This window comes from Alligator sinensis, unplaced genomic scaffold, assembly GCF_000455745.1.
Source record: "Alligator sinensis unplaced genomic scaffold, ASM45574v1 scaffold482_2, whole genome shotgun sequence".
NCBI classification, from domain to species: Eukaryota; Metazoa; Chordata; order Crocodylia; family Alligatoridae; genus Alligator; species Alligator sinensis.
Genome location: NW_005842678.1, coordinates 402,859 through 429,995, shown reverse-complemented (window position 1 = coordinate 429,995; position 27,137 = coordinate 402,859). Strand labels below are relative to the sequence as shown.

Here is a 27,137-nt window from a genome sequence, read left to right as displayed (position 1 = left end):
AGGAATGAAAACTAGATGTTAAAAAGCAGGGGGGAGCTAAGATACACCCCTGTATCACCCCACTGTTGATGTCAAAGGTATTTGATTCTTTGTTTTCATACACTACAGTTGCCTTCATAACTTCATGTATTGAGTGAATGATGTTCAACAGTTTGGGGGGATGACCCAGTTTCTTCAGAACAATAAAAAGGCCCTGTTTCCTGTATCAAAGGCCTTCATCAGATCAATGAAGGGTATGTACAGCGGTACTCATTTTTCTCTAAACTTCTCTTGCAGTTGAGTTAAAAATATAATAATGGTGGAACATCTTGAGCAAAGACTGCATTGACTTTCAGGACAGATTATTTTACCTAGAGATTGCAGTCTAGGGAGCATGATGCAAGTGACAATTCTTCCGACAATGTTCAACAGGGAGATACTTCTATACTTGTCACAGTTGCTTCTGTCCCCTTTGTTTTTGTATAATTGTACAAACCAAGCATCTATGAAACCTTGTGGTACTACATCCTCTTTCCAATAGAGCAGTATAACTTCATGAAGATTTCGAAGTCATTTGTCATTGGCACATTTATAGATTTCAGCAGGCAAGCAGTCATTGCTGGATGCCTTGTTCCCAGGAATTGATTTAATGGCTTTCTGCAAATCTTCTAATGTAGGCTCGTTGTATAAATTCATCATAAGGTTGAACTATGATAATCTTTTCAGCTCTTCATGTTTGATTTCAGTCTAATTGGGGTTCATAATTCCATAGTGCTCAATGCAACACAAGCTGTTTATCAGTAATGACATTTCCACTTAAGTCTTCCAGTGGAGCTGTTTTCTCCTTGATTGGACCAACTGTTCATTTGATGCTTTTGTACATTACACAACTATCTTCTATGTCAACCGCTTTCTGAATATCATCACAGAGTTTAATCCAAAAATCTTGGGCACACCTCTTAGCCTCCTTTTGCATTTTTTTGGAGCCTTTCTCAGATTTTCTATGGTTATGGTGTTGGAAAATTTCTTATAGTTGGTTAGCACTGTCCTTTTATTCACAACTAGTGGTAGAGGCGTTTCAGAGTGTTCTTCAAACCAGTCTCCATTTTTCTTGTATTTTTTGCCAAGTGCTGTTATAGCAACATTGTACACGTTGGTTTTTAAGCTTTCCCAAGCCTCAGTGGCTAAGCTGTTAGGTAAAATTGCATTCACAACTTCTTCATTGAATAGTCTGTATTTTCTATTTCTTTAGTTTGGATGATGTCTGAGGGTGACTGGTAGTTTTGATATGGTGGATCTTTTTTACATTGATTCTGACTTTCTAGCAGACTAAGGTGCGGTCAATCTCACAGTCAGTATTATAAGATCTTGTTCCGCAAGATTTCTTTCAGGTGCTTACACCTGGGCAGTATTATTCATATATTGCATAGACATTAGGGCTGGTGTAAGATCATCGGGTCCAGCCCCCTGCCCAAGGGGCAGGAAGTCAGCTGAGGTCAAAGGATCCCAGCAAGATAAGTGTTGAAATGTTTCTTAAAAGTGTCTACGGTAGGTGCTTGCACCACCTCTGGGGGATGTCTGTTCTAGGCCTTGGGAGCTTGGACAGTAAAGAAGTTTTTCCTTATTTCCAGCATAAAATGGTCTTGCAGGAGTTTGTGACCATTGGACCTTGTCATACCTTGGGGTGCTCTGGTGAACAGGCATTCCCCCAGATCCTGATGCACACCGCTTATGTACTTATAGGCTGCCACCAAGTCACCCCTGGGTCTGTGCTTCTCCAGGATGAAGAGTTCCATAGCTCATAGCCTTTCTTTATGAGGCCTGTTCTCTTGCCCTCTGATTAAGCGTGTGGCTCTCCTCTGGACTCTTTCAAGCTTCTCCACTTCTTCCTGAATTGTAGAGCCCAGAATTGGATGCAGTATTCCAGCTGCGGCCTCACCAAGGCCTAGTACAGTGGGAGGATGATATCCTGGGTCTTGCTTGAGATGCATCGGTAGATGCAAGCCAGAGTTTTGTTTGCTTTGCCAGCTACGGTATTACATTGGTGGCTCATGTTCATTTTGTGGTCAATCATGACCCCCAAGTCTCTTACAGTCATGGTGCTAGCAAGTATAGTATTGTTGAGCCTATAAGTGTGAAGTGGTTTTTTTTTTCCCTGAGGTGGAGCACCTTGCATTTCTCTGTATTGAATACCATTAGGTTTTCATCTGCCCACCTTGCAAGCCTATTATGGTCAGCCTGGATCACCAGATTATCCTCAAGTGTGCTTACTCTTCCCCGAAGCTTGGTGTCATCAATGAACTTAGCCAGTCCACTTCTGACACCAGTGTCCAGATAGTTTATGAAGACATTAAAGAGCACAGGTCTGAGAATGGAGCCTTGGAGGACACCACTAGTCACTGAGTACCATGTTGATTTGGTTCCATCAGCTACTACTCTATGAGTACGACCTTGGAGCCAGTTCCCCAGCCATCAGACTGTGGAGTAGTCGAGGCTGCAATTGCCCATTTTTTCCATGAGAACATCATGGGACACCAGGTCAAAGACTTTTTTAAAGTCCAAATATATTATATCAATCTCTTCCATTTTGTCCAGGTGATACATCACCTGGTCATAGAAGGAAATGAGATTGGTCAGGCAAGACCGACCCATAAGAAATCCATGCTGGCTATCCCTCAGAATGTTGCCTTCTGTTAGTCTGTCAAGAATGGTTTCTCTTTTTCCAAGATCTTCCCAGGGACTGAGATCCAACTGATTGGCCTGTAGTTTCCCGGGTCTTCTTTCCTCCCTTTCTTGAAGACAGGCACCAGATTGGCTCTCTTCCAATCTTCAGGTACTTCGCCCGAGTGTCACGAGTTCTCGAATATCCTTACCAGTGGCTGCACAATGATGTCTGCTAGTTCCTTTAGCACTCTTGGGTGCGATCTATTCGGATCCGCTGATTTGTGGGGGTCCAGCCTCTCAAGACACTCCCTCACAAGATCCATGCCAATGGTGGGCATATATTCATCCTCAACCTGGTCATCCCGCATCATGTTAAGCAGGGTGGTCCCTTTGGGCCTTTCGGCTAGTAAAAAACTGACACAAAGTAACCAAGCAGATTGGCTTTTTCCTGGGTGTTGGCAGTCAGCTGCTCAACCTGGTTTGGCAGGGGTCCAGTGTTGCACCTTGTTTTTCTTTTGACTCCCCACATATCTGAAGAAGGACTTTGTACTGTCCTTGATTCATGTAGCCAGTTGGAGTTCAGTTGCAGCTTTGTATTCCCTAGTTCCCTCCCTGCAGGTGCAGACCAGTGCAGAATACTCCTCCTTAGTGGTGTTTCCTGTCTTTCATCCTTTATAAGTCTCTTTTTTTAGATGTAGGAAGTCCATGAGTTCCCTATTGAGCCAAGGGGGTTATTGAGCCCTTTTACCACTTTTCCTACAGGTGGATTAGATCTAACTGGCGCCAGTCCCCCAATCTTAGATGTTTCCATGATGTCTTTCTTGTGATTTTCCCAGTGAAGTAGGTGTTGGTAACACAGATTTTGACATGAATACTATAATGAAACTGTAACTCCAAATCTAAACCCACTGTGACATGTAAACAATCCAACAAAGAAAGTTATCCAATATATGCATTCTGTTAAATATAAAATATGGGAAAAACTAGGCACATTGAAGAAAATTCAAAACAGGATAACATTTCATAACAGCTGCCTAATAATATATTGTTTTACTGAGACAAAAAATATTTCCTACTCAAGATTTGTTAGGTATATCATAACCAGCTTACCTGAAGCCCATCTTGGTACTGAACAGCTGCTTGCATGGCTTCATCAAGTTTGTCCACCCGTTCTTTCCATGCTTTGTTTAGAGTATCCCATGCAGAATTCAGCTGCAGTTTAAATGATTAAATATTTCAATCATAATTCAGGTATTTCAGGATTAAAATCTGCTCTCAATAATCACAATTTTATTGTTCACTTCACCTTGTATAGGACTCTGGACCAAAATCTTTAATTTATATCATTGCAAATTATTTTGTGAAGGATATATTCTATAGTTAAAGTACATTATAATACATCAGCCTTAAACATTTACATTTCTCATACCTCATCTATACTCTTATTGACAATGGGTTTGTCAGGTTCTCCACAAGCAGCAATTAGTTCAGAGCCAAGAATTACAACTGTATCTAGTTCTTCTTGCAATCCATCAATTTCTTCTCTGATAGCCTAAAATAAGGAAAATAATACATCATTAATACGGATACATTTTAACACTCCAGAATGCAGATACAGTTTGTTTAAGATAGAATATTAGAAACCCAGAATTTCACTTCCATTACATTGTTGACATGTCATTTCTCTGCTTCTCTCTCTCTCTGGGAAAGATCACTGACCCTGAAGTAAAACTCAGATATCAAAAGGTCATTGCAAAAAAAGCCTCATTGTAAATTAAAAGTGAGGTTTATAAAGAATAAGTTACTTTGTAGAAATGTAACATAACCCTCCCTCCCACCCCACTCCGAAAAAACAGCCTAGAGACTATTATGATTTATGCTACTTCAACCAGAATTTTTTCTATAGGGTCACTATTTCTACTTCTAAATTGTTATGTTATAATCAGTGTGACTGACTTCAGGCTTAGACTAAGCTTTTTGTTTAAATGTGTTCATGGAATCCACAATTTTTTTTGACTAACTCCAATTTCAGTTATTCATATATGTCATATGCACACACACAGGCACTCATACATACACAGGAAAACATACATATGAAACCAGTGATACATATAAGTATGTAGACCAGGCTTGTCCAACATATGGCCTGTGGGCCACCATGCAGTCCACCAAGCCATTTTCTGAGGCACAAGGTGTTGCGAAAGGAAACAAAAGTAAACACTGTTTACTTTTGTTCCCCCCCCACCCCTTGTCCCTCCCCCAGCCCCTCAGCAGCTTCCTAATGGCTGCTGAAGGGCTGGGGAAGGGACAAGGTTCCCACACGCACCATGTCAGCTTGACGTTGCCGACGTGGCGCGGCTCCTCCCCTCCTCCCTCATTTCACGGTGTCCCTTCCTAGCCCCGCCCCTCCCATCCTCATTGGCATGTCGGACCCGCCCTGCGCCAGTCCCCACTGGCCGCGTGGGCTGCAGCAGTGGGCGGGCGGGCGTGGGGGGGGTGCAGATGCCGGCTCAGAGGGATGCTGCGGCCGGGCCCGTGGGAGATGCTGCTGCTGCTGCTGTGGCTGTCGGGGCAGGAAGGTGCCCACAGACACCACGCTGGGGGTGGTGAGTCGCAGGCCCCGGGGAGGGAGGGAGCTCTGCCGGTCAGGCTCGGGCTGCCCCGGGGGAGAGGGAACAGGGGGGGTCCCTGCACGTCCCGCACCCCCTTGTAGGGTCTCCGCATGTCCCCCTGGCTGCTGAGCCCAGGTACGCAGGTGTGGCAGCATCCTTAAGGCCTCCCAGGTGGCAGGGAGGATGCAGCGGGGTCAGGCAGCACCCCTTGACACCTGCGCCCCCAGGCTGTGGCCGGACTAGACAGGCCACACGAGCACTTGCTCCTGTCAGCCAACTGGGTGATAAAAAGTTCATGATCTGGCCCCACATTCAAAAACGTTGGACATACCTGATCTAGACACACTTATATTGATGTACACAATGAATATAAAAATAGCAAAAATATAGGTAGGTATATATTATTTACCATAACATCCTGAAGTACTTTTATAGAAAAAGTCTACATAAATATCCTGTTGGTTACAGAAAAAAATCTCTTTTGGTATTTCATGGTAATTGTGTGCAAAATCTTATCTCCTCTCAGTATATTGAAAGGAAACCCCACTTCTTTAAGCCTCCTAAATTACTGGCTACTGACCTCTGCAGCTTCTTGTTGCTGTTTGACTACAGAAGGGTCAACCCCAGGTCCCTCCAGTTCTCGGATGAAATCTTGAGCATCTTTAATAGTGGCTACAAGGGACATGTGATCACACCAGAACTTCTCAGCCAGTTCCATCACATCCAACAACTTGGCCTCCCTTTGCTCAGTCAAGGTCTGGATGTCCTCCCAGATGAAGACCATTTGGTCCAGTTTATCTTTAACAACTAAATAGGCAAATGGACTTGATTATTATGGGGGCAACCAATACCTATAAACACCTTGATAATGAGATCAGAAAACTATCACATGCACACACTCCTTCTGGAGAAATCCAGCTTGCTTTTTAATTCAACTTCTAAACTTAGCCCTTTACAACACCCAAAGAACAATAAGAATTAAGTAAACCTTTTCTTTTAAATAAACGTTAAAGTTATGACACTACATCATAAAGGAAGAAGGTCACCTTTTTAAACTTCTAGGCCACAATCTATAATAACAAATTCCAGGTGTGCTCACTAGCAACCAAGAAATGAAGGCGCTCAATACTTTAGTTTAGTTAATTTCAACTACAAAGGAAGTAGAAGTTTTCTCTGTGTCAGATAATCTATTACCTTTAGCAGATATATCCTTATCAGCTCCCTCTGAGCGAGCAATCATTTCCTCTCCACGCTGTTTGAGTGTCTCATACACTGGCTGTAGTTTTTCCAGGTCTACTGACACATTCTTATTTTCACTGATCTGTTCCTTAATTTTCTCCACCTCAGCTGAGATGGCAGGAGGTTGCCTCAGACGTTCAACTATGCGTTTCAGGCTCTCAAGGTTTGAATCTATCTTGTCATGAAACTGTGGGAATAAAGGAGAGAGAAAAGAGGAAGATATGGGCAGGGAAGTCGGAGGAAAGGAAAAATAATTAAAAATATTCAAATATGAAGATACTGATAAATCAACAGATTAAACATCTCTAGTTTATATTTAACCTTCATAAACATCATCAGGCTGTCTTCGCCTGGTGGTAGCTGAACTGCACTGAGAGATTTCTGATACTGCCTCTCAGCTAAGAGATCAGGTCTTTATCTCAGGCAGTAAAGGTTCATGACAATGGACCTAGAGTTTGGGTTCAGTCCTTCTGGATAACCTAACCACCTTCACATTTTGAGATGCATATATAATCCTCCTATTAAATACCAGGCTTTATATTGTTTTACATTTATACATAGACATAAAAGTTTCATAGTGTGACCATGTGTTTCATAGTGTGTTGTGCACAAATACACTGATACGGGTTTGATGTGTCAGGTAATTAATTACCCGATGCATCAAATAAATGACTGAGGCAATAGTAATTAACTGAATGGTGGGACTGAGAGTCAAGATATCTTCTAGCAGAAGTTTCTAACATACTTGGGAGCTTGGGAGAAAATGGATGTTTGAAATAAACAAAAGAGCAAAACCCTCTCATTGAGACCCACACAGATACCTAATGAAAGTATTGTTTCCCATTTCTATGGCAAATTCACTGTATACTACTTCATAATAAACTTTGGGACTGAGCTTTTTAACCACAGGATCTGAATTTGAGGATGTGTGAATATCCTGTGTTTGTGGCACATGTGTTAAAAGTCAAAGGAGTAATTATTGTATTTAAGTCTCTGTAAAATTTATTCTGGCACTGTATGCCCCTTCCCTATCTGTAAAGAACAGTATGAGAGGGGCTACTTTACATATGTAAAGTAACTGAATGTACTTTAAAAATTGGAGAATTAAATAATGATACTTTTAGAAATGTGTAAGCAAATGCTTACATTCCCATCATGTATGATGAGGATAACACACTCTGGGATATCTCAGTGAGAAAAGAATTATGCATAACTAAATTATACTTGGGGTCTCTTATGTTTGTACATACATTTAGATTAACTTATATCAATTAAACATCAAAATACTTTAAAAATATTTAAGCAGCTTTTCCATATACTGATAATGCTATATATGTCACAAAGGAATGTGAATAGAGGTGCACTGATATATCAGTTGTCTATAGGATTGACACCGATAAAAGGGAAATTTACCTTATTGGCCATTGGGGTTTTAATAGCTGTTGTAGCTAGCTGATAATGCAGCAGGAGGCACAACTTGCCATCCCCACTGCTGTCGGGAGGGCAGGGGGGCACGCGGCCAGCACAAAGCTTCCGAGGGAAAGGCAACAGAGTGGAGAGCCCCGAGCCCACAAAGGGCAGCCTGCATCCACTCTGCACACAAATCTGGTGGGGTATAGGCCCTGCCCCTCATGCATCCCTTGCGGGGTGCGTGCAGTAGTGGGGAGGCACCTCCCCGTCACATCCCCTGGATGAGCTGCACGTGGCTCCATCCCGGTCCTTACCCCATCAATTTTACCGGAGTAAATCAGTTATCAGATGGGCATTGACTGATACGGTTGCTTAATAACTGACTATCAGTATCAGCCAAGAAAATCTTTATCGGTTCACCCCTGAATGTGAATCTATCCTAATCCTAATATACAACCTGACTGATGTAAAATGATGAAAAGGCCAACATAATCACTGGCTAAACAGTGATATTGGCTGTTATCAGCCTCCTAAATACTGAGCTAGCTGTGACTGAAACCAACACAGGGAGAAGCAAGGAGGGATAGCACCATATGAAGAACCAACATAGTGAGTGATCCAAAAGAAATGTATTTAAAATATGAAGAACAGAGTCACACATTATAAGCACATTTCTCACAGAACAACCACTCCCTTTCTGACCTCACTGTCCTTGTATTCAAGAGAAATCTATCCCAGGGGTTCTCCACCTTTTTCTTCCTGAGGCCCTCTCTAGCAAGTTCTAAAAACTCCACAGCCCACCTGCACCACAACAACTGCCTGGCTCCCCTGCCCCACCCCAGGTGCATCAGGCAAGGTTTGGCAGCAGGGAGCCCTGGGGCCCCATTCACCTGAGCAGCAGCAGCGCAAAGTTTCGCCCCACCTGCCTGCAGCATCTCCCACAAGCTGGAGGCTGTGGGGCCAGCCCAGGCCAGGCAGGGAGGGCCTGTCCCTGCTCCTTCCTTGGGACTCACCTCAGCCCTGGGGGGCCAAGGAGGCTTCTCCCCAAGCCAGGCCATGCTGGGCTGAGCGGATCCCCTGAAACCTGTGCACGTTCCCCCAGGGGCCATGGACCCCTGGCTGAGAACTGCTGATCTACCCAACACCTTTAAAAGTAAACTTGGGGACAAAAATTCATAAGCTGCCTGGGTACTAAGTACCAAAGACTTAACACCGATATTGGCTTTATAGCTCATTATAACCTTCCTGATCCCTGAATTCTCCCCACACATGAAAGGTGAAAAAAAACTTCCTCCCTTTTGCAAGCTCTTGTTCTCCTAGTAACCAGTTTATTTTCTTCTACTAATTGTTTGTCTGATATTCTGGGATTCTTCCCCTTCCCCCTCATCTGAGAATTGTTTTTATTTATTCTGCTATGTTGCCTCTCACTGCTCAAACTTGATGAAGAGTGTTTGGCATTCAAAAGCTTGTCTAATTCCAGCCCAACTATAAAGTTGGCCCAATACAGATATCACCATAAGAAACCATTGCTTCTTTAAAGAAATAGCACAGTCTTGAGAATTTAATAGTACGTAACTTATACAAGCATTTAGGAAAGTATTACAAATCTGTAGAAGTTATCAGTAATATTATTTGTTACATCATGAACGAGAAGAAAGGAGAAACTGCTGTAAGCAAAGATGAATGAAATGTGATAGTTTTATCCTGGTTTCAGTATGAATTTATGCACACTGAGCTTTGTTTCAAATAGGAATTTGAGGTAAACCCAGTAAAATATGCAGAATTTTGCTGAGTTTAGCAATGAAACCATACAAAGTCCTCAAATTTCTCAAGGATTTGACACACAGTGATAAGCAACTGAACTTCATTTCACAAGCTCATAAGCCTTAGATAAACTATTTAACAAATTCTATTGGAATTTTAAGTTTCAAATGAAATCTGAAATCAGTGAATCTGACCTGAATATTTTACAGCACTGAGCAATCTGAATATTTTACAGTGCTGATTATCTAACACTGATAGTTTGCATACGTGAACAAGTGTTCGCTCTTCGTTGGCTACTGTAGGAGAGAGGAGTAAACCCTAAGATTACTGACAGCTAATAACAATTCTCTCCTTCGGTTCCAATGGTGGAAGCCTATGTTTGCAACTGATGTTTCTGAGTTCTAAATACCATGGGCGACTGGTCCTGCCTTAGTCAGGTGGGGCACATGCCCCTCCTGCGACTAGTCCTGTCAACTGGGGCAGTGGTCCCCCCACAGCCGATCCTGCCAATGGCGGGGGGGGGGGGGCCCATCCAGGCCGGGGGGGGGGCGTCCAATCCTGCCAACCAATCTCGCTGCCTTCGCGGCCGATGCTGTGATGGCTGATCACTGTGGCCGATTGCTGCAGCTGCTTCCAGGAGTGGCTGCAGTGATCAACCGGCATTTGCACAGGGGGCACTGGTGCTCCCGCCCCCCTACCCATCACCTAAGTGGCGAGCGCAGCCGGTCAGAGGGTGCACGTGCACCTACTTATCGCCACTGCTAAAATACTTATGTAAAGGGGGCAACATGGATTAGGAACATGCTAGTAAGAAAAAATATTTATCCAGATATGAGGAGAAGATGAAAGGCCTAAATTTTAGGCACAAATATTCCTGATATGACCTCAAAATTATATGTTCTGCAACAATAATATTTTGCAAGGACAGCATAGTTTAATATCCACCAATATATATATAATCTTAACTCTGTAACAAATAGGAAATCAGTGCCATAAACAGTGACATGAGCATTCATTTACTTAAGTAAATTCTAGATAAACTTGCAGTTTAGGCATAAAATACAGACATACAATGATAATGCCTTTCTATATATATTTTGGTATACTTTTCTATTGGAATAAACCCAATTACATTTCAAAATTGATACCTGAGTACACTGAGAAATAGCTTCATCCAGGACCAGTGCTCGCTTTTTGACATCTTCTTTAATTTTACTGTAAAGGGTGTCGGCTGCCACATATTTCTCTTGGATAGAAAAACCTTCTCCTGGGCTTAGCTCCAATAACTGAGGCCCAGTTTTGTTCATCTTATCTATATGAGGCTTGTGTTCGGCAATCAGCTCACGCAGTTGCTATAACAAACCAAACAACTTATCAGTTTCTTGAGCTTACACCATTACATTACAGCTGTCTGCACTTCCAACACATCCAGCTGGCAAGAAATTCCAAACAGATATTCTTCACCTTAACGTATAGCACAAACCACATCAAATATAGTCAATCACTGGCACACCAGTGATGGTTCTCTTTCCAACACTGAATAGCTATGCAGTCGTGAAATGTCACATATACAGTTATAGTGAAAAACTCTATGAACTACATAATGTAGAACATATTATTACATCTCTGATGATAAATATGCATATGATACTGGCAACAGATCCTCCATGTCCTTTTAGAATCCATAGCATTTACAATGACAATAATATTACAGATACTGGCATAAAAATGCTGTATATATGCTTTTCATATAATAGATTTTGAGATTTATGCTATTGTTTACCATTAACTCAAATGTTTTCCATTGAAAAAGCTCTGAGTTCTATATTAATAGTATATTAATATCAAAAGTTTATCCCTAACTTACAAAGTGGAAAGGTGATGTTCAGAAAGGTTAAAGGATGAAGTGAGAGACACAGGACTAGAGTCCTGTATCTACGTCCCCATTTCTTTGCTGTAACCATAAGACCATGCTCCCACCTATACATACTATATTTTTGACAGTGACATTTTAGCCACCGCTGACCTCTCTCTCTCAAAAAAACCCAACCAAACAACTCAAACAATTAATGAAAATCTTTCAGGAATTTTGTGAGGAGCAGATCCTCTGCTTTCCTGATTCCTATGGGTTTTTTTGCATCAGGAAATCTTCAGGACATTGGGAGAATATTTTTTTGTGAGATGCCCAGTTTCCCCTACTGTATTAGCTTTTACCCTCCCTGACAATTCACTTATTCCCAAACCAATCAGACTGAGTATTCTGGTGACAGTTTCCCTTCTAGTGAAATGAATCCTAGTAACCCCTAATCGGGTCCCACTGATGACTGCAGACACACAGTGATTTGTAGTGCCACAACAATTAGAGAGCTTTGGGAGTAGGAACTTTTAGAACCACCTGGGGAGAGCACTACAAAGTCATGAGAAGCACATTCTCTCCAGTCAGAGGGTGAACAGGGATGCAAACAGAAGTGCAGCTCCCAGCTGTAACTCAGAACCATTTTTGCAAAGTGAGTTACAATGCTACTTCAGACCTAACAGAAGTTCACTGTTGGTTCCAGGGGGGAGGGGAATCCAGACAGGTTCCCATGGCAATGGCCAGGGCTCTCTGACAGTGCTCCCTCTTTTCATAATGGGAGGAAGGAAGGGTAGCAGAGGGAGCTGGCTCTTGGGACTCCCCAGATGGTGCTGATGTGTTTGTTGGGGTGGGCAGAACTGCTTTCTGTGACCAGATCAGGCAAAAATTGTCACTTCTGTCTGCATTGCTTGAGCTTCACTCCTTATCCTCACTTCTCCCTCCCTCACTGCAGCCTGTCAGTGAAACCAGTCACTTGTGCTTCTCCACTAGGGAAGAGGGACTGAACAGGCTGTCAGCCTCCCAGCTCACCACCCTCCTCAGGAAAGTAGCAAAGACAGCAGCCAGACAACTACCTGGCTCCCTAACAGCTTCTGAGGAGCAGACCTGCAGCTCTGCTTGAAAGGGGCTGTCACTGAGAATACCCCTAGATTGGCACTGGTGTCCCAAAAGCAGCAGCAGCAGAGAAGCTGCTGCTGCTGCTGGGGCTCCAGTGCCAAACTAACAAAAGAGTGGCGAGATTCTCAGTAACAACCCCAGCAAGAGAGCTGCAGCTCTGCTCCCCCAAGGCTGTCAGCGAGCCAGCTACTCTCCCCGCCCTCCTTGAAGGTGGGGGAGAGAGTAGAGCACTATGAGAATTTGGGGGTCCAGTAAACCTCCTGTAGCGTACCTGTAACTGCCTACGTGTTACACATGCTTCTAAAAAACCTATCACTATAGAGAAGTTCCTGTTTTAAATAAGAGCTTTTTGTGCTGGATCCAATACTCTGTAGCACTAAAAATAGCCTGAATATGTAGACACTTGCTTTATTTGCCATAACAGTGTATATAGCACCACTAATGCAACGTATGTCCATAGCCTTAGACACTAAAATCCCTTCTGGTGTTACAGTCCAGAGCACATTGTGAACAGCTGTGAAAAACTCTGCTTCTATTCCTGAGTCTATTACACTGCAAAATGGACCATGAGTATCCAGGAGTGGGATTCCTGAGCCTCAGCTCTTCATTTATCATCCTCCCCAGAAGGAGACACTGATACTGGATTGGGCCTCCCTAGCTCTCCCTGTAAAGCTGTAAAAGAGATCACCAAGCCTAGTCTCCCAAGACAACAATGTGGCAATGAAAGCTAATCTAATGAGAGGGGAAGGAAATAGTGTGGAAATTAGATGTTTTTCGTGGGGATCCTCAAAAGTTTAGATCATTCAAAGGCATCTCTGAACTTCTGGTAGACTATGTACAAAAACAATTCTGGTTTTGGCTGTCAATGGATCCTGAGTAACTGGAACTGACTGACAGTGAGAACAGTTACAGTAAACTTAATCATGTAATCAAAGTTTCTCTTCAATCAGTTGCAACAAGTCATGGTGCTAGGAAAAAAATAGTAGTAGATAAGTACATATGCAATAGAGTCAAACAAGGAAAAATGTGTAAAAGGGTTTTTATAAAATAATTTATTTTAGTTATATGGATATTGTATATGCAGGGAGGAAGATCATACCACGTTACTCAGGTCTCATTCCAGTGGTATAGAGAGGCCTTGGGCTGAGCCAAGGAGTGAACTTCAACTATACTTACCTAAATGCAGGTCATAACTAGCAAAACTAGCAACATTTAAACAGAACAACAAAAAATAAAATAGAGCACAGAAAACTGAATTAACTTTCAAATCTGTCTCAAATACAACCACAATAGAGCTAAAATAGTGTTATGTCTTTCCCATTTTAAATCTATTTGGGCAACAATTCCAGTCAAACAGGATTTTAGATTACATTACTTATTTGTTAAAGTTCTCTGACTAAACAAACCAATCTTTAGCTAATGGCATGACCTAATGAAAATGCAAATGTAGTCTCTTTTGCAAATAGAATAATTGAAGTCAATGAGGCAAATTGTAAATCATATTGCTTGCAAGTAAAACAAGAACTATTTGGCTCCTGATAACTAATCAAGATATTCTGTAAAGATCATAAAGTTTATCCAGTCTTAATCTCTTAATAGGGAATGTTTGTTCCTCAGGAGAATACCTAGTTCGACAATAACTGGGCAAAGCCATTGCTTATCATGCAGTGTGCATCATCTCTACATCCTCATTAACTAAAGTCTCAAAGAAAACAAAATACTGAGCTTTAAATTAAGCTTTAAATTGATGGAATTAAGGCCAATTATCCATTACCTATAAATACTCTGCTGAAAGTAATATGCACACTGAGTAGTTAATGTAAAACATGATACATGTTATCCCAAATGCAATTTAGCTTGCATGCAAACACCTCTAATAGAACTCAGTCCACCTAAACCACAGTATTCATTTTTATGATTTTATCAGTCAGCTTGGTTTCCTTAATATAAATGTTAGAAACTATATTCAGCAGTAGAAATGACTTACTGCATCAACTGTACCAAAGCACTGTAGGCCTAGCACTCTCTCACTTTCTTTTTCTGTAATGGGAAAATCTAATTGTCTGATTATTTTCCTGAATCACCAGCAATCAAATTAGTTCCCAATACAACAAAAAAAAATCTACATTTATATATGTACATAAAATGTTGTTATATATATTTTACATGCAGCCCTTTACCAACATTATTAATTAGACTTCAACAGGCATCTTGTAATATTATGAGAAGGCTATCCATTCTCAGTAAACAGCTTAAAACTAACCATGGTTATATAAACAGCATTCAGAAAATGGGGTAACTCCATTTGTGTTCAATCAGACTGGTAGCTTGGCGCAGAGGAGGAGCTCTGCTTCTTTTAATAGTCAAGATTTCTCCTTTCTGTTCCTTGCCCATAGTTTCCTAGCTCTGTTTGTATCTGTTTATGGTCTTGGTTTGTTCTAACACTGACATCTATGTGAACTTTTCAAGTGTGCTTCTCAGCTCTTTAACTCTTGTGTGCCCTACATCTGCAACAATGATGACACATTTCTTTCTTTCTTGTGTTGTCAAGTTTCATTTCTTTTTCTGAAAAGCCTTGTTTGTACACACAGTTTGGGGAAACAGTAAAAGCATGTTAACAAACCGCACACATTTTGGATTGCTACTCTGAAGGAAAACCTTTCTATAATAGTTAACAATGGCATGGAATCGGAGTGTTTGCTTCTTATAATTGCACAATTAGAACTAAGGTTTTTGTATTGCAGTTCTGTTTCTGTAAGTTTTATTTTATAAAATGGCAGCATACTTACCCGATGCTCTTCTTGCTGTTGCTTTAAAGTTTCATATTCAAGAGCTGGAGCAGGAAGCTGCAAAATGACCATTTCTATTTCAGTTAACCACGGCCAAAGCTCCTCATAAGTCTCCCAGAACTGGTTAACCAGAGACTGAGCACGTTCCAGCTGGAGGTTCCTCTCAGAGTTAATTTGATAGACTGTATCATATTTCTGTAAGAGGCTTTCCAGTTTCTTCTATAAAACAACATTAACAAGAAATATTAGCATTTTCTGTCTCCTAGGTATTTACAATATTCCTATTACCCAGGTATTTAAGCATCTTAGGATATTTTATTACAACCTGTGCAAAATCTGTTCTTAGTAACATGAGTGTACATGGAGAACTCCTAATGTCAATGGAGTCAATGCACACAGACAAGTTATCAGAATTTGACACGCTACTTTCAAGGTCATCAATAATGTCTGAATTCTGCGTTCAGGAGGCAGAGGACAAAGTTACAAACTATGGAAATTCTATTTCACCTAGTGAATGACCTAAGTGTATCTTGAGACTCACTTACACAGCTAAAGTTTAGGAGCAATTCTATTACCCACTTACGGGTGCATAACGAAATGTCTGCACTTCGGAAAGCGATCCTATCCCAATGCGGGTGCTTACAGACAAGGTTTGAGCAAAATGGCCGATCCAGCCGGCCTCCATTTCCCAGCAGTCCCTGCTTGCACGTCTGGGGCTGGTTTCTGTGGAGAACCCAGTCACACCTGCCCTGTAAAAGCTCAAAGTTGGGGTTGCCAAAGAGATCAGCCTCAGCCCTGTTGGCAGAGAACGGGGCGCAGAGCAAGGGGCTGCTCCAGAACTGCTGGGATCTTGTGATGGGGGCAGCTTGTTCCGGAGCTACGGCAGAGCCACAATCTGTAGCCTGCACACTCTAGGCAGGGGCACATGCCCAGATGTGAGCCCAGGGGCAGAGCTGCAATCCCCTGCCTGTGCGCCCCAGCCCGGAGCATGCAGGCTACAGATCACGGCTCTGCCCAGGCAAGCTGCCCCCATCAGAAGATCCCAGCGGCTCTGGAGCGGCCCCTTGTTCTGTCCTGCTGCACATTCTGCCAGCGTGGCTGAGGCCGGTCTCCATGGCAACCCCAGCCTTGAGCTTTCACAGCACAGGTACCCCTGAGGTCTCCATGGAGACCAAACCCAGCCATGTGCAGGGGCAGCTGGGAAATGGTGTCCACAGCTGACCGGTTCTGGCCCATGGGCTGGACTTTGCCCATCCATGTTACAGACCCAGAGAAGGTTGCAGAATCACTCATAGACAATTGTTGACTAACTCAAAGTAATTCTCAACTTTGGTTGTCCCCTAGGTGAATCAAAATTTTACCCTATGTGCTCCTCCATTGCTTTCAACCACAGCTCTGTACTTGGAGCTACCCTAACCCTGGGGGAAGAGAACACTGCAGAGCAGTGGTGCTCAAATTTTTTGCCTGATGGGCTGCTTGGATAGTGCCCAGTCTGTCCTTGGGCTGGCTCTGGCTGGTGGTCCCAATCTGGCACCCAGGACAAGTGCAGTGGGGCCCCATTCTGTTGTGTGGAGCTAGGGAGAGGGCAAACCAGCTCCATGAGGGAAGGGGGCTTGACCCAGCCTTGTGGCGAAAGGGAAAATGGCCTGGCCCTAACCCAGCCCCTATCTGGCCTCACAGGGGAGGAAGGGGTGTGGCCCAGCTCTGAACTCCCGTGCAGGGCTTGGGGTCTGGGAATTTGGGAGCATGGAAGGATGGCTGTATTAACTGCCATTGCTCCCCTGCTGCCAAATTTCCTCATGGGCTGGAAACCATGGCTCTGCGGGTGGGAGGTTGAGCAGTTCTGCTATGCAGCACTGCAGTAAGCAGTCTGTGACACTTTCAGGAGTGCAGCATACTTTCTTCCAGATTTCTATCTAACCCCACTGGCTTCCACATAAAACAAATACTGGCATATGAGTCAATGGAACTAATCTGCCCAGGACTATACAGAGTATAGCAGTACAGAGAAAGAAGATATGACTTATGCCCTACCCACCTCCCCATCGAATTGCCTCTGAAAGGCAGGATATTATCTTGTCCGTTATAAATAATGAGCATTCAGTGTCCTCTGAGATGCAGTCACTCCTAGGGTAGGTTCATGGTAGCAGTTGCTTCAGAGCAACAATACTGCTAAATGATACTAAAAGGAAAAATGCAGAGTAATTTCTGCAACTGAAATTGAAGGAGAACTCTAAATATAAAAATCATGACTAGAAATTCCATTTTACCCAGGTGCCTCCATGTTAAACCTCCGCTATTACGGAAAGTGTCACATACCAACTCATTCTCATAAGCATCTCCACTTAGGTAATGCAGTGCCTAAAAATTAAATGCCTACTCCAAATCACCTACTTTCTAAGAGACTTCCCTAATAACCAGACTATAGAATAGGCTGGGCATGGTGTACACTGTACCTTTCCTATTTATGTTAGACCACTAGGCAGCCAAAATGAAAAATTCATGAGGTTAGGAGAGCCAGAAGAGGATACATGGTTCTGTAAGTCCACTAAGTGGGAGGAAAGAAACCTGATTCCTGTTCTTGCTTCCAAGATTGTTTATACATGTTACTTTAGACAGTCCTTGGTTAAAAACAGAAATAACCCTGGATAAGAACCCATATCTGGACCACAACAGAGCTGAGAAATCAGGCTCCTAGCTGCTTGAAGTAGACTGCTTCTGTGCATATGCTAGCTGCTTGAAATAGATTGCTTCCGAGCATGTGCAGATGGTCTAGTCCAAGTGCCAAGGGAATTTTTCAGGCCCGAAAAGGAGGCACCTTTTGATTCTTAGCTCCTAAGCAGTTTTGCAGCCACTTGGGAGGGAAGGAGCAGAGATCAATCTGGACAGCTTTGGGAGACACTGTTACCAACATATAATGTACCAACCCATAATTGTTCCCAGTCCTGTACTGAGACAAAGTGCAGTATTCAGTCAGGGAATGGGCTGTCATAAACAGAATTATCACCACCAATCCTGGCAGAACACAGGTTTTCCTTGGCACTTTCAAATCAAAGTACCATTGCATACACACAAAACTCCATTGTTTATAAGAATTGATGCAACAACAGCCCATGCTGGCATGACTATAGCTTATAAGCATTCATCAGAAGGGGGTGACATATTTCTTTCACATATTAGCATGTATTAACCAATGGTTCTGCATTTGTATTAATAACATGATAGTTTAAATGACATAGTCTAAATTATAACTCTCCCATACTTGGGCATGTGCTAATAAAATAATTAGCATATCCAATAGCCATACATTTTTCTAGGGAAAACTGCCCATGTTGTCATTATTATGAAACATTATATATGGCAGCGAACATAAATGCTAGCCTTGAAAAAACCAAGATCTATAAATAAGCCATTGATTGTGAACCAGAGAATCCTTTTTTGGCAGAACAAGCTACCCTTTAGTATGTTATGTCTTGTGTGTAAATTAAGTACAGAGATGCTATCCAAAGGACAAAACACAAGCTAACACAGAGATAAATGATATTTTTCACTAAGCATAATACAAATATTTAAAAAAGAAACATATGAAATTATACTCTTTCAGTTTCGTGGCCACTTATTCAAATGGACTGAATATTTATTTTAGGTTCACTTAAGGGCACAACAAACTTCTTTGTAACTGCAGAGGTTCTGCTGTATAGCCGAATAACTGAGGTTCTGTTCCACAAGGAAGAAGTACACTGAAGGTGGGGGATCTGTTTAACAGGTTGCATTCTTACACATCACTGTTCAGCAAGGAATACAACAGATCTTATAGAGGGTTATACAGATCTTCCTAGTCTCACTCCTCCTGCAGGTGAGTATAAAAAAATTATCTCTGATGTAAATGGGCTAACAGCATCTACAGAGAAGGCCTGTTCCAAACTTAACTGATTTAAGTGGGCATACGACTGAAAGCACTGCAACCTGGAGCTCCACAGCTTCTTTCTTCTCTCCTTGGTGTATCTCTCTGCTGTGTCACCTACTAACACAGCTGAGCAACGAGACCTGGGTTTTAGCCATATTGCATATGACTGTTAATAGAAATACTAATAAAGGAGTCCTAACAGGATAGCACTGCACTGCTAAGGAATATAACTTGTCAATTCTGCTACACTTACTTACGATGACTGGTAAGATTCTCATCCAAGTTTTCACATAATCTTAAGTACTACTCAACATGGATAAAGATAGATGACAAAAACTCAGAGCCCAAATCAATGCAAGACAACGAAGTACTTACACTCAGTGTTTGTTTGCTTGCTGAATATCTCCAAGGAAAGGAAAGGAAGGAAAACTTGCTCCTGAAGAGCATTCTTTTTAGTGATATCATTTCTCAGGTAACAAGATGTTATTTCAAATTGATTCCAATTGATTGGGAAAGGAAAGATAACCCAGTGGAAGTGGTTCTTTTTTTTAACCCTCAAGACATCTGTAAGTTATAGCATCCTACCTTCATTGTCTGTTTCTCCTCTTCAGTGCACGTATTCTTAATCTCATCCCCAGACTCAACAAGTTCATCAATAATATCTTTATGCCTCAAAATCTCCATGGTGAAAGCCTTGGAAAAAAATGAGAACTTGTCAGCAATCAAGAAAGAGTACATAAAGTGAAAACTATTTTTGAAGAGAACTATGATGGGCTGAAAATTAAATCATGCCAGTATATTTTCTAGACAGAAAAAGCACTGGCCAATAATTCACGTGACAGTTCAAAATGCATTTCTTTACCTTTTGAACTTGGAGCTGAGCAGCAGTCTGGTCTTGCTCAAGCCTAATATCACCCAGAGACATCAGTTTCTTTTCTGTTTCTTCAATCCAGGCTAATTCAGCATCAGCTGCTTGATCAAACTGAATAAGGCAGACATTAATTAATTCGACAAATGTATATACATGGAATCTGAATCGATTGTTTAAAAATGTTTAATGAAAAAAAGAAACAGAATTGTTAGAACATTATTAGTCCATTTCTGTATAAAGTTTTTAGACATATGAAATGTAGAGCTCAAAATGGTACTGCAAAGTTTAAGGAGAATCAGCTTAATTCATAACCATGACAAAGCAGCAACATTAAAAGACAGAAGTTAGCATACTTTACTCAAACCTACAAATCTCTACCATGCATCCTAAGATCAAAGAGGAATTTAGATTTCCTTTAAGAGTAATTTATATTTAGAATTTTTCCTCGAATATTATGAGTCTCAATTTCATACTTAAAAAGCTTTTATCATTATAACTGTGATCCTCTTGGGAAAATATGACTATAAACCTATAATGTTCATTGGTATCCTTACATCTAGCTGAGTTTCTCCAATATTAAACATTAGTATGAAATTATGGCTCTTATTTAAGCCAGTCCCAGACTCCCACTAACTTGAATAGAGAGGATTTTATTTTAAAACTAGACAGTTGATTGGGTGGAAAAATGCTCTTTGGGCATTGGGGTACACCCTTTCTTGCTCCTAAAGATTGATTTTAATTCAGAATGATTTAATACTTTAATAATTTAAAACTCTTCTCAGGGAATTTCTGGGGGAGAGTGGAGGTTGGGGATATGTGCAGAGGGTAGCAAAAGTTATATAAAGAGGTACATGTAGCAATAGACCAGTAGAAGTATGACAGTAGATCTACAGGAATATACTCCCTCTTCAACCCAAGTCTACCACTATATTTTGGCACAGGTGCAATAGGGGCACAAAAGGCTTACTGGCAATTCTGATGTGAAGCAATCAGAAGAGCAATATGCTGAATGCTGATTTACTCTGGAATCTGTCCCAGAAAGCCACAGTGGGAACTGGTGGAAACTGAGAATTTTATATCTGGCCTTTGTTTAGGCCCCTAAATGTAAGTGTAACCAGTTGAAAATCCAGCACCAATCGTGAGTGCTGAGCACCTGACATTCTGATCCCAAGCTGTTTTAAAAACCTGTCAAAATGCATTATGCCATAACGTGTTCCACGTGTTGTGACTACCAAGCTCTTCATATAGCTCTGTCCTAGCACTGATCACACCTGCCCCCACTTATGCTGTGAGATCTGCCTGTTTATGAGTCTGTAGCTGCAGAGCCACCAAGGTCTTATTCCTGCCATGTCTGTCATGTATTAATGCTTTATTATGAATCATGCATAACAAAAAACAAGGTAAGCCTGAGATTTTATTCCCCTATGAGTCAGTTTTTATCATCTTCTTAAATCCATTTGTTATATAAAACAGAGCACAAACATTTTTTCCACTAGCTGTCATTTTTCATTTATGGTGAGAGAAGGTAAGTTTGTTCTAAATATTGTGGTTGCCTAAAAGAATCGCATGCTCTGGATCAGCCTGCATTATAGTACTAATGCCAATATATACATCAGTGGTGTTCAAGCCATGACTCTAGAGTTGCATGGGGCTTTTGGGGTCCTAATTCTTCTGAAATCCATCCATCTGATTTTACCAAACAAGGAAGGGGAGTGGATGGTTCTAGAAAGAGCCGCAAATTAACTGAGACATGACTATTTGTCATTGCATATTCATGGATATGACACTGAATCCACGCATAATGGAAGATCATCCATGGTGCATACATGACAGAGAAACATTTGGATGCTGTGGCACAACCCTTTTGTTTCAGTCTCAAATTTCCTTTTGCTGATGAAATGGCTTTTCCATGTTGAGTTCCTAGGTGTAGTTTGCACGTACAGTGTGTTGAAGAATGAACACTAAAAATGGCATATTATGTATCAGAATTTCAGACGGTGTTTTATTGCCATTATAGATGACTGACCTACATGTGAGCTTCGAACTACCCTGAGGCTATTGTGATTTCAACATGTTAATACCATTCAGTTTAAGTTCACATATTTAACTACATATTTACTATTTAGTTTGGTCAGGAAAGGAGGACTCCTGAACGTGCGGAATAACAAGTTCCTTTGTTAACACTTTGAAAGCATCTTCTTTGACAGAGCTAGTAGAAAAACAGAATGCAATCCCATGGTGGTATTCTGTTCTTTTCTGAACACCTGGATGACGAGATTTGGGCACAATTCAGCATTTACATATGTAAGGCTAAGTGGGCAAGAATAGAATGTCAGCCTGCATCAGTGGCAGTTTTGGGACTTAGGTGACCACATAGGTGATCAAATATGGTCATCTGAGCATCCAGAAAAGAATAAAATGCCACCCATAACAGATACCCATCTGTGGCACCCACTATGAAACAAGGGTAGAATAAGGCTCAAATAGATATTGCGAGCTGAAGGTAAAAACACAAAAGGCTGCGTTCATCTCTGGGGAAATTCTATAGATTTCTGCCCAAAGGAAGGGGGCTCTGCCCAAAAGCTTGTCTAACATCTCTCAACTATACAGGTGGTCCAATAACAGATATTACCAAGAAGCCTTACTTGCTGCATATTCATTTGACCATCACAACTACAACATTCCAACCCTACTGCATATATTTAGGAGGGACTTACATTTGAGATCATTCTGATCCAGTGAGTTACAAGAAGTGGGTGAAGTATTAGCTCAATATGACTTCAACAATTCCATCACATAACTTTACATCTTCAAAGTGCCACCCACCAAATCCACCCACTTCCTCTCCTCATTAAACCACATGCTTTTCCATTGTGCTTTTATCCATTACCAAACACTTTCAGTCCTTTGTGGTACTACTAACTTAGCACTTTTAACCCCACTTCAGTTTCTCTTCCATTTTTCTGACAGTTACTGTTATCTTGGGCAGGCAGTTGGCTTCTTTCCAATATGTTGTTCCTGGAGTCAACATGGCCAGCTCTGCATTAACTCTTCTGGCTTCCTCAACAAGGGAAAATTCTGAAATGTCCTGGGTGTGGCAGATAAGGACGGAAACCTACTTCTGAAGAGCCATGTATACTCCTTGCCTGCCTCATGCCCGTAGAGATCAAGCTTTTAATATGCAAAGGTTTTGGATGAGAGAAGAAAAACATTCAGAGTGAATGGTTTAAAATGCTAGGATACTCAGAATATATTTAAATTATGATAAGTATTTATTGTATTTATTAGTTATTCTGGGACTTCCAGTTACCACCAATTCTTTTGCAGTGTGGCTTCTAAAACAAGTTTGTTACTCTGACATATACACTTTCTATCTTTCTGAGGCCCAGTAAAGCCTCTTTTCCGAGTAGTAGTGGCACTACAAAAATCTCCACTTGTATTTTTGCACTAGCAAAATGAACAGTAAATAGAAACTGGAAAAAGTTACATTGCTGGTTTGCATATGTCATCAGGTAGCTAAATGTGTGACTGAAGATACATTTGTAAGAACCTATTCTAAAAAAATACTTATCTATTTACTATGAGAAGTTTAAAAACACACACAACTATTATTTCTCATTTTTGAGGAAAAAGAAGTTTTGTTTTACACCTGGAGTAAAAAAGGCAGTGAAAATACAATAGGCCAGATGTTCAAGGGATATGACTTCAATGGAACTGCACCTATTTAAATCAGCTAAGAATCTGGAAAACCATACATTTAATATAGCATGAAATGCAAGATACAGGACCTCTGTAACATATTATGGTTTTACTGTAATATTCCTAGTTTAAATGTGTTCATGTCATAATAATGTTGTGTGCCTCGGTTTCCCTGACTAGCTTGTATGTAGGAAATGAAGGGCTAATAAGCTAGTGCTGCCAACATGCAGGAGGTTTGGAATGAGACCCAGTGGACCTCCAGCAACAAAGCACTGAACGGCCCTGCTGATGCTTCAGGTAAGCTTTATAAACATCCTTTGGTGCTGATGCCCAGGAGGTATTAAGGGAAGAGATGGACGTAAGTATCAAAATGGAGAGAACAACCTGAAAAGCAGGGGGTTGGCTAGAGAGCTGAAGAGTGTGAAGAGAGCAAACAGCCACATAACACTGAGGCTCAGGGCTAAGTCATCCAGGCTAGGGACAGACATTACACCAGTTTAAGTGATCAGAAAGTCTTAAGTCTGATGCTATATTCAATCAGGTTTATCTCAAACCGGTTTCAGACATTTTGAAACTAGTTTCTGTGCCCTTAACGTCCATTCTGTTACAGGTTTAAACCAGTTTCTGACTGGGAGGGGGCCAGAGCCCCCCCAGCACCTCCATGGTTCTCAGTGGCTTTCCCCACCCCTCAGTGCAGCCTCCCTGTTTGGAAGGGGCTCGTGCTCCAGGGAAACCGTGACAAGGACTGCTGCTGCCATCATGGTTGCTCCCCCCTCGCTCCTCCAGCGGCCAGGCAGGGACGAGGCCAGACACCGGCTGGTGGGGCAAGGAGGAGGGTTATTCCGCTGCTTGCCCTGGACACAGAGCGAACAGTGGCGGTGGTCAAGGCGGGCAGACGCTACTATGGTCCTCTGTGGGAATAACTTTGTTCCCTGCCCCTGCCTAAGGGGCCCTGCCAGTCAGAGTCTAGCCCCACCCTCACTTGACCACTGGAGTGGTGAGGGGGGAGTGACCCCTGTCACAGTTTCCCAGAGCATGAGCCCCTTCCCAGCAGGGGGCCACACTGAGGGGCGGGGAAAGCTGGTACGGACTGTGGTGGCAGTGCTGGGGGGGGCCTCTGGCTCCTGTGTGCAGTCTGCTGCAGCTCTACCTGTCCCACAGCATCCCCCCCACCCAGAAAGGGGCTTGAAAGCCACACCATGACAGGGGACATGCCCCCATCAAGAGCCCTGCCCCCTTACCACTGCAGTGGCAGGGCAAGGTTGCTGCCAGACAGCGGCTGGCAGGGCCCCTTAGGCAGAGGGCAGGGAGAGCGGTTATTCCCCCCTCCCCCTAGCATCTGGCGGAGGGGGCAGTAGGGGGCTTATTCTGCAAGCTGCCCCAAGGAGGGAGTGAACGAGTGGCAGTGATGGCAGTCGAGGTGGGCAGACCCATCTGCGATCTCTCGGGGATAGTGGGAATAATCCCCATCCCTGCTCCTCAGGAGCCATGCCAGCCTGCCTCTAGCTGTGCCTGGTCCCACCGCTGCACCAGCGAGGGGGGAGCTCCCAGTAGAGGGGTGTCCCTGCCAGTGGGACCGGGAGGTAGGAATTAAACCCCTCTCTGGCCAGTTCAGCCAAAACTACAACCTGGGCTGGCCACATCCCCCCCCACATCCCCCTCCAGCACAGCTTCCCTTCAGCTGAGGGTACACTCTAGTGCCCCCCCAGTGCTTGGCCTGAGCAACTGCAGGCATGCGCCTGCATTTCCTCAGTCCAGAGTGAATGTCTGTACAGTTATAAATCAGTTCAACCACGGCAGGTTAAACTATCCTGCAAAGGTTGAATCAGTTCAGGCTCTGGCTTTTTAAATGTCTGCCCCTAGCCCTAGAGAGAGAATAGTTAAGCATCTACTGGGTTGTGCAGACTGGGTTGGGGACAGAGGGACTGCTTAAGCTTTTGGAGGGGGCAGAGTCTTTTTGCTGTGTCGCATTTGCTCCTCTCTGCCCCGACTCACATTAAATGCCTTAAATGAATATGAGCTGTCTGCTTCGCTGCTTAAGAGTTCAGGGAGTACTCCTGTCTCCTTTGTAGGCATAAACTTCCTTGCTCTGGAGCTGAACTAAGCAAGGGTCAGGGAGGGAGTCTAAGAGTCAGAAGCATCTTGGGCTCACCCCACATTAGGAGCAATGAAAGACCAGACAGAGCTGGATAGAGGAGCTCTCAAGCAAGTGCTTCCCTGGGGGAATTCACAACCTCATATTGCAGTTCTTGTTCCTGCTCAATTTCCACTAAAGGACTGTGATCAGGGTGATTTAACTACAAGGTTGATCTTTAAGGTTTGTGTCAACAATGAAGCAGATGGTCACAACAATGTGCAGATTAGCTTTGCTCCAGCTCTCATGTCTGAACAGTGCAGTGACATTCTATTCAAACAGGCCTTCTGTTACTCAAGCATAACAAATGCATGGCAACATTATTAAGTAAAACCCTTTGTTCAGGTATGGATTCCCAGAGACAATTTTTACTGCACAAACAACATAAATTATTTTTAGTACCTGCTGAGATCTAAGTACGGCAGCATCAATCTCCTCCACTTTCTGAGCTATAGTGTCGTTCACCAATCTGTACCGTTTATTGTCCTCAGTTATCATTTTGTCTAGTCCTTCTCTCGCTCTCCATGGCACCAGTTCCAGCAAGGCACTGCTAACTTCATTGAGGGTGTCCAATAAGCCTTTGTTGCTCTTTGCTTCTTTTTTCAATTCCTGAAAAAGACCATTTAAAATAAACATGCCTGCAAAAGAGCTCAGCACATGAAGCTTGCACATGTTTTTATTCTACTCCAAAATGTAAGCACTAAAATGTTTTCTAGGCAAACAAAAGGGAAAAATTGGCACATTTATTTTCAGCTCAGTTACATTGGCCTTTTTTTATTGTACGTTGTTTGACAGAAAAGCAGGTGATTCCTGAAGGGAAGTGTTCTACAGAACAAAACTTAAAAACATTTCTCCAGTCGACAGGGCAGACTGTCATTCTCTGGAATTCAATAGAGTTGTCAGTCTTTAATCAAGCAAACAAAGAGAAGAAAACTAACACATATTCTTTGCCCTCTGTAACCCCCTGAGGAACAAATTCGTCAACAAATAAAATTAAGTATCAAATAGTACAAAATCTGAGTTGAAGTCAAGTACATTTTTAAAAGAACAATGACTGTCTTTAATTCTGAACAAATCATCATAGGATCAATTTTTTAA

General features: G+C 42.4%; 1 protein-coding gene across 29 annotated transcripts in view; it reads right to left on the bottom strand.

Moving 5' to 3' along the window:
• DST (dystonin) overlaps positions 1 to 27,137 on the bottom strand; it is a 428,507-nt gene that overhangs the window by 68,399 nt on the left and 332,971 nt on the right. For all 29 annotated transcript variants that reach the window (XM_025215834.1, XM_025215826.1, XM_025215830.1 and 26 more), the window contains 9 exons: positions 26,442 to 26,648; positions 20,198 to 20,317; positions 19,921 to 20,028; positions 15,429 to 15,647; positions 10,817 to 11,020; positions 6,450 to 6,681; positions 5,836 to 6,062; positions 4,073 to 4,195; positions 3,754 to 3,855 (listed from right to left, as the gene is read on the bottom strand). In XM_025215834.1, the coding sequence (XP_025071619.1) occupies positions 3,754 to 3,855; positions 4,073 to 4,195; positions 5,836 to 6,062; positions 6,450 to 6,681; positions 10,817 to 11,020; positions 15,429 to 15,647; positions 19,921 to 20,028; positions 20,198 to 20,317; positions 26,442 to 26,648 (1,542 nt within the window). The remainder of the gene's footprint in view (positions 1 to 3,753; positions 3,856 to 4,072; positions 4,196 to 5,835; positions 6,063 to 6,449; positions 6,682 to 10,816; positions 11,021 to 15,428; positions 15,648 to 19,920; positions 20,029 to 20,197; positions 20,318 to 26,441; positions 26,649 to 27,137) is intronic.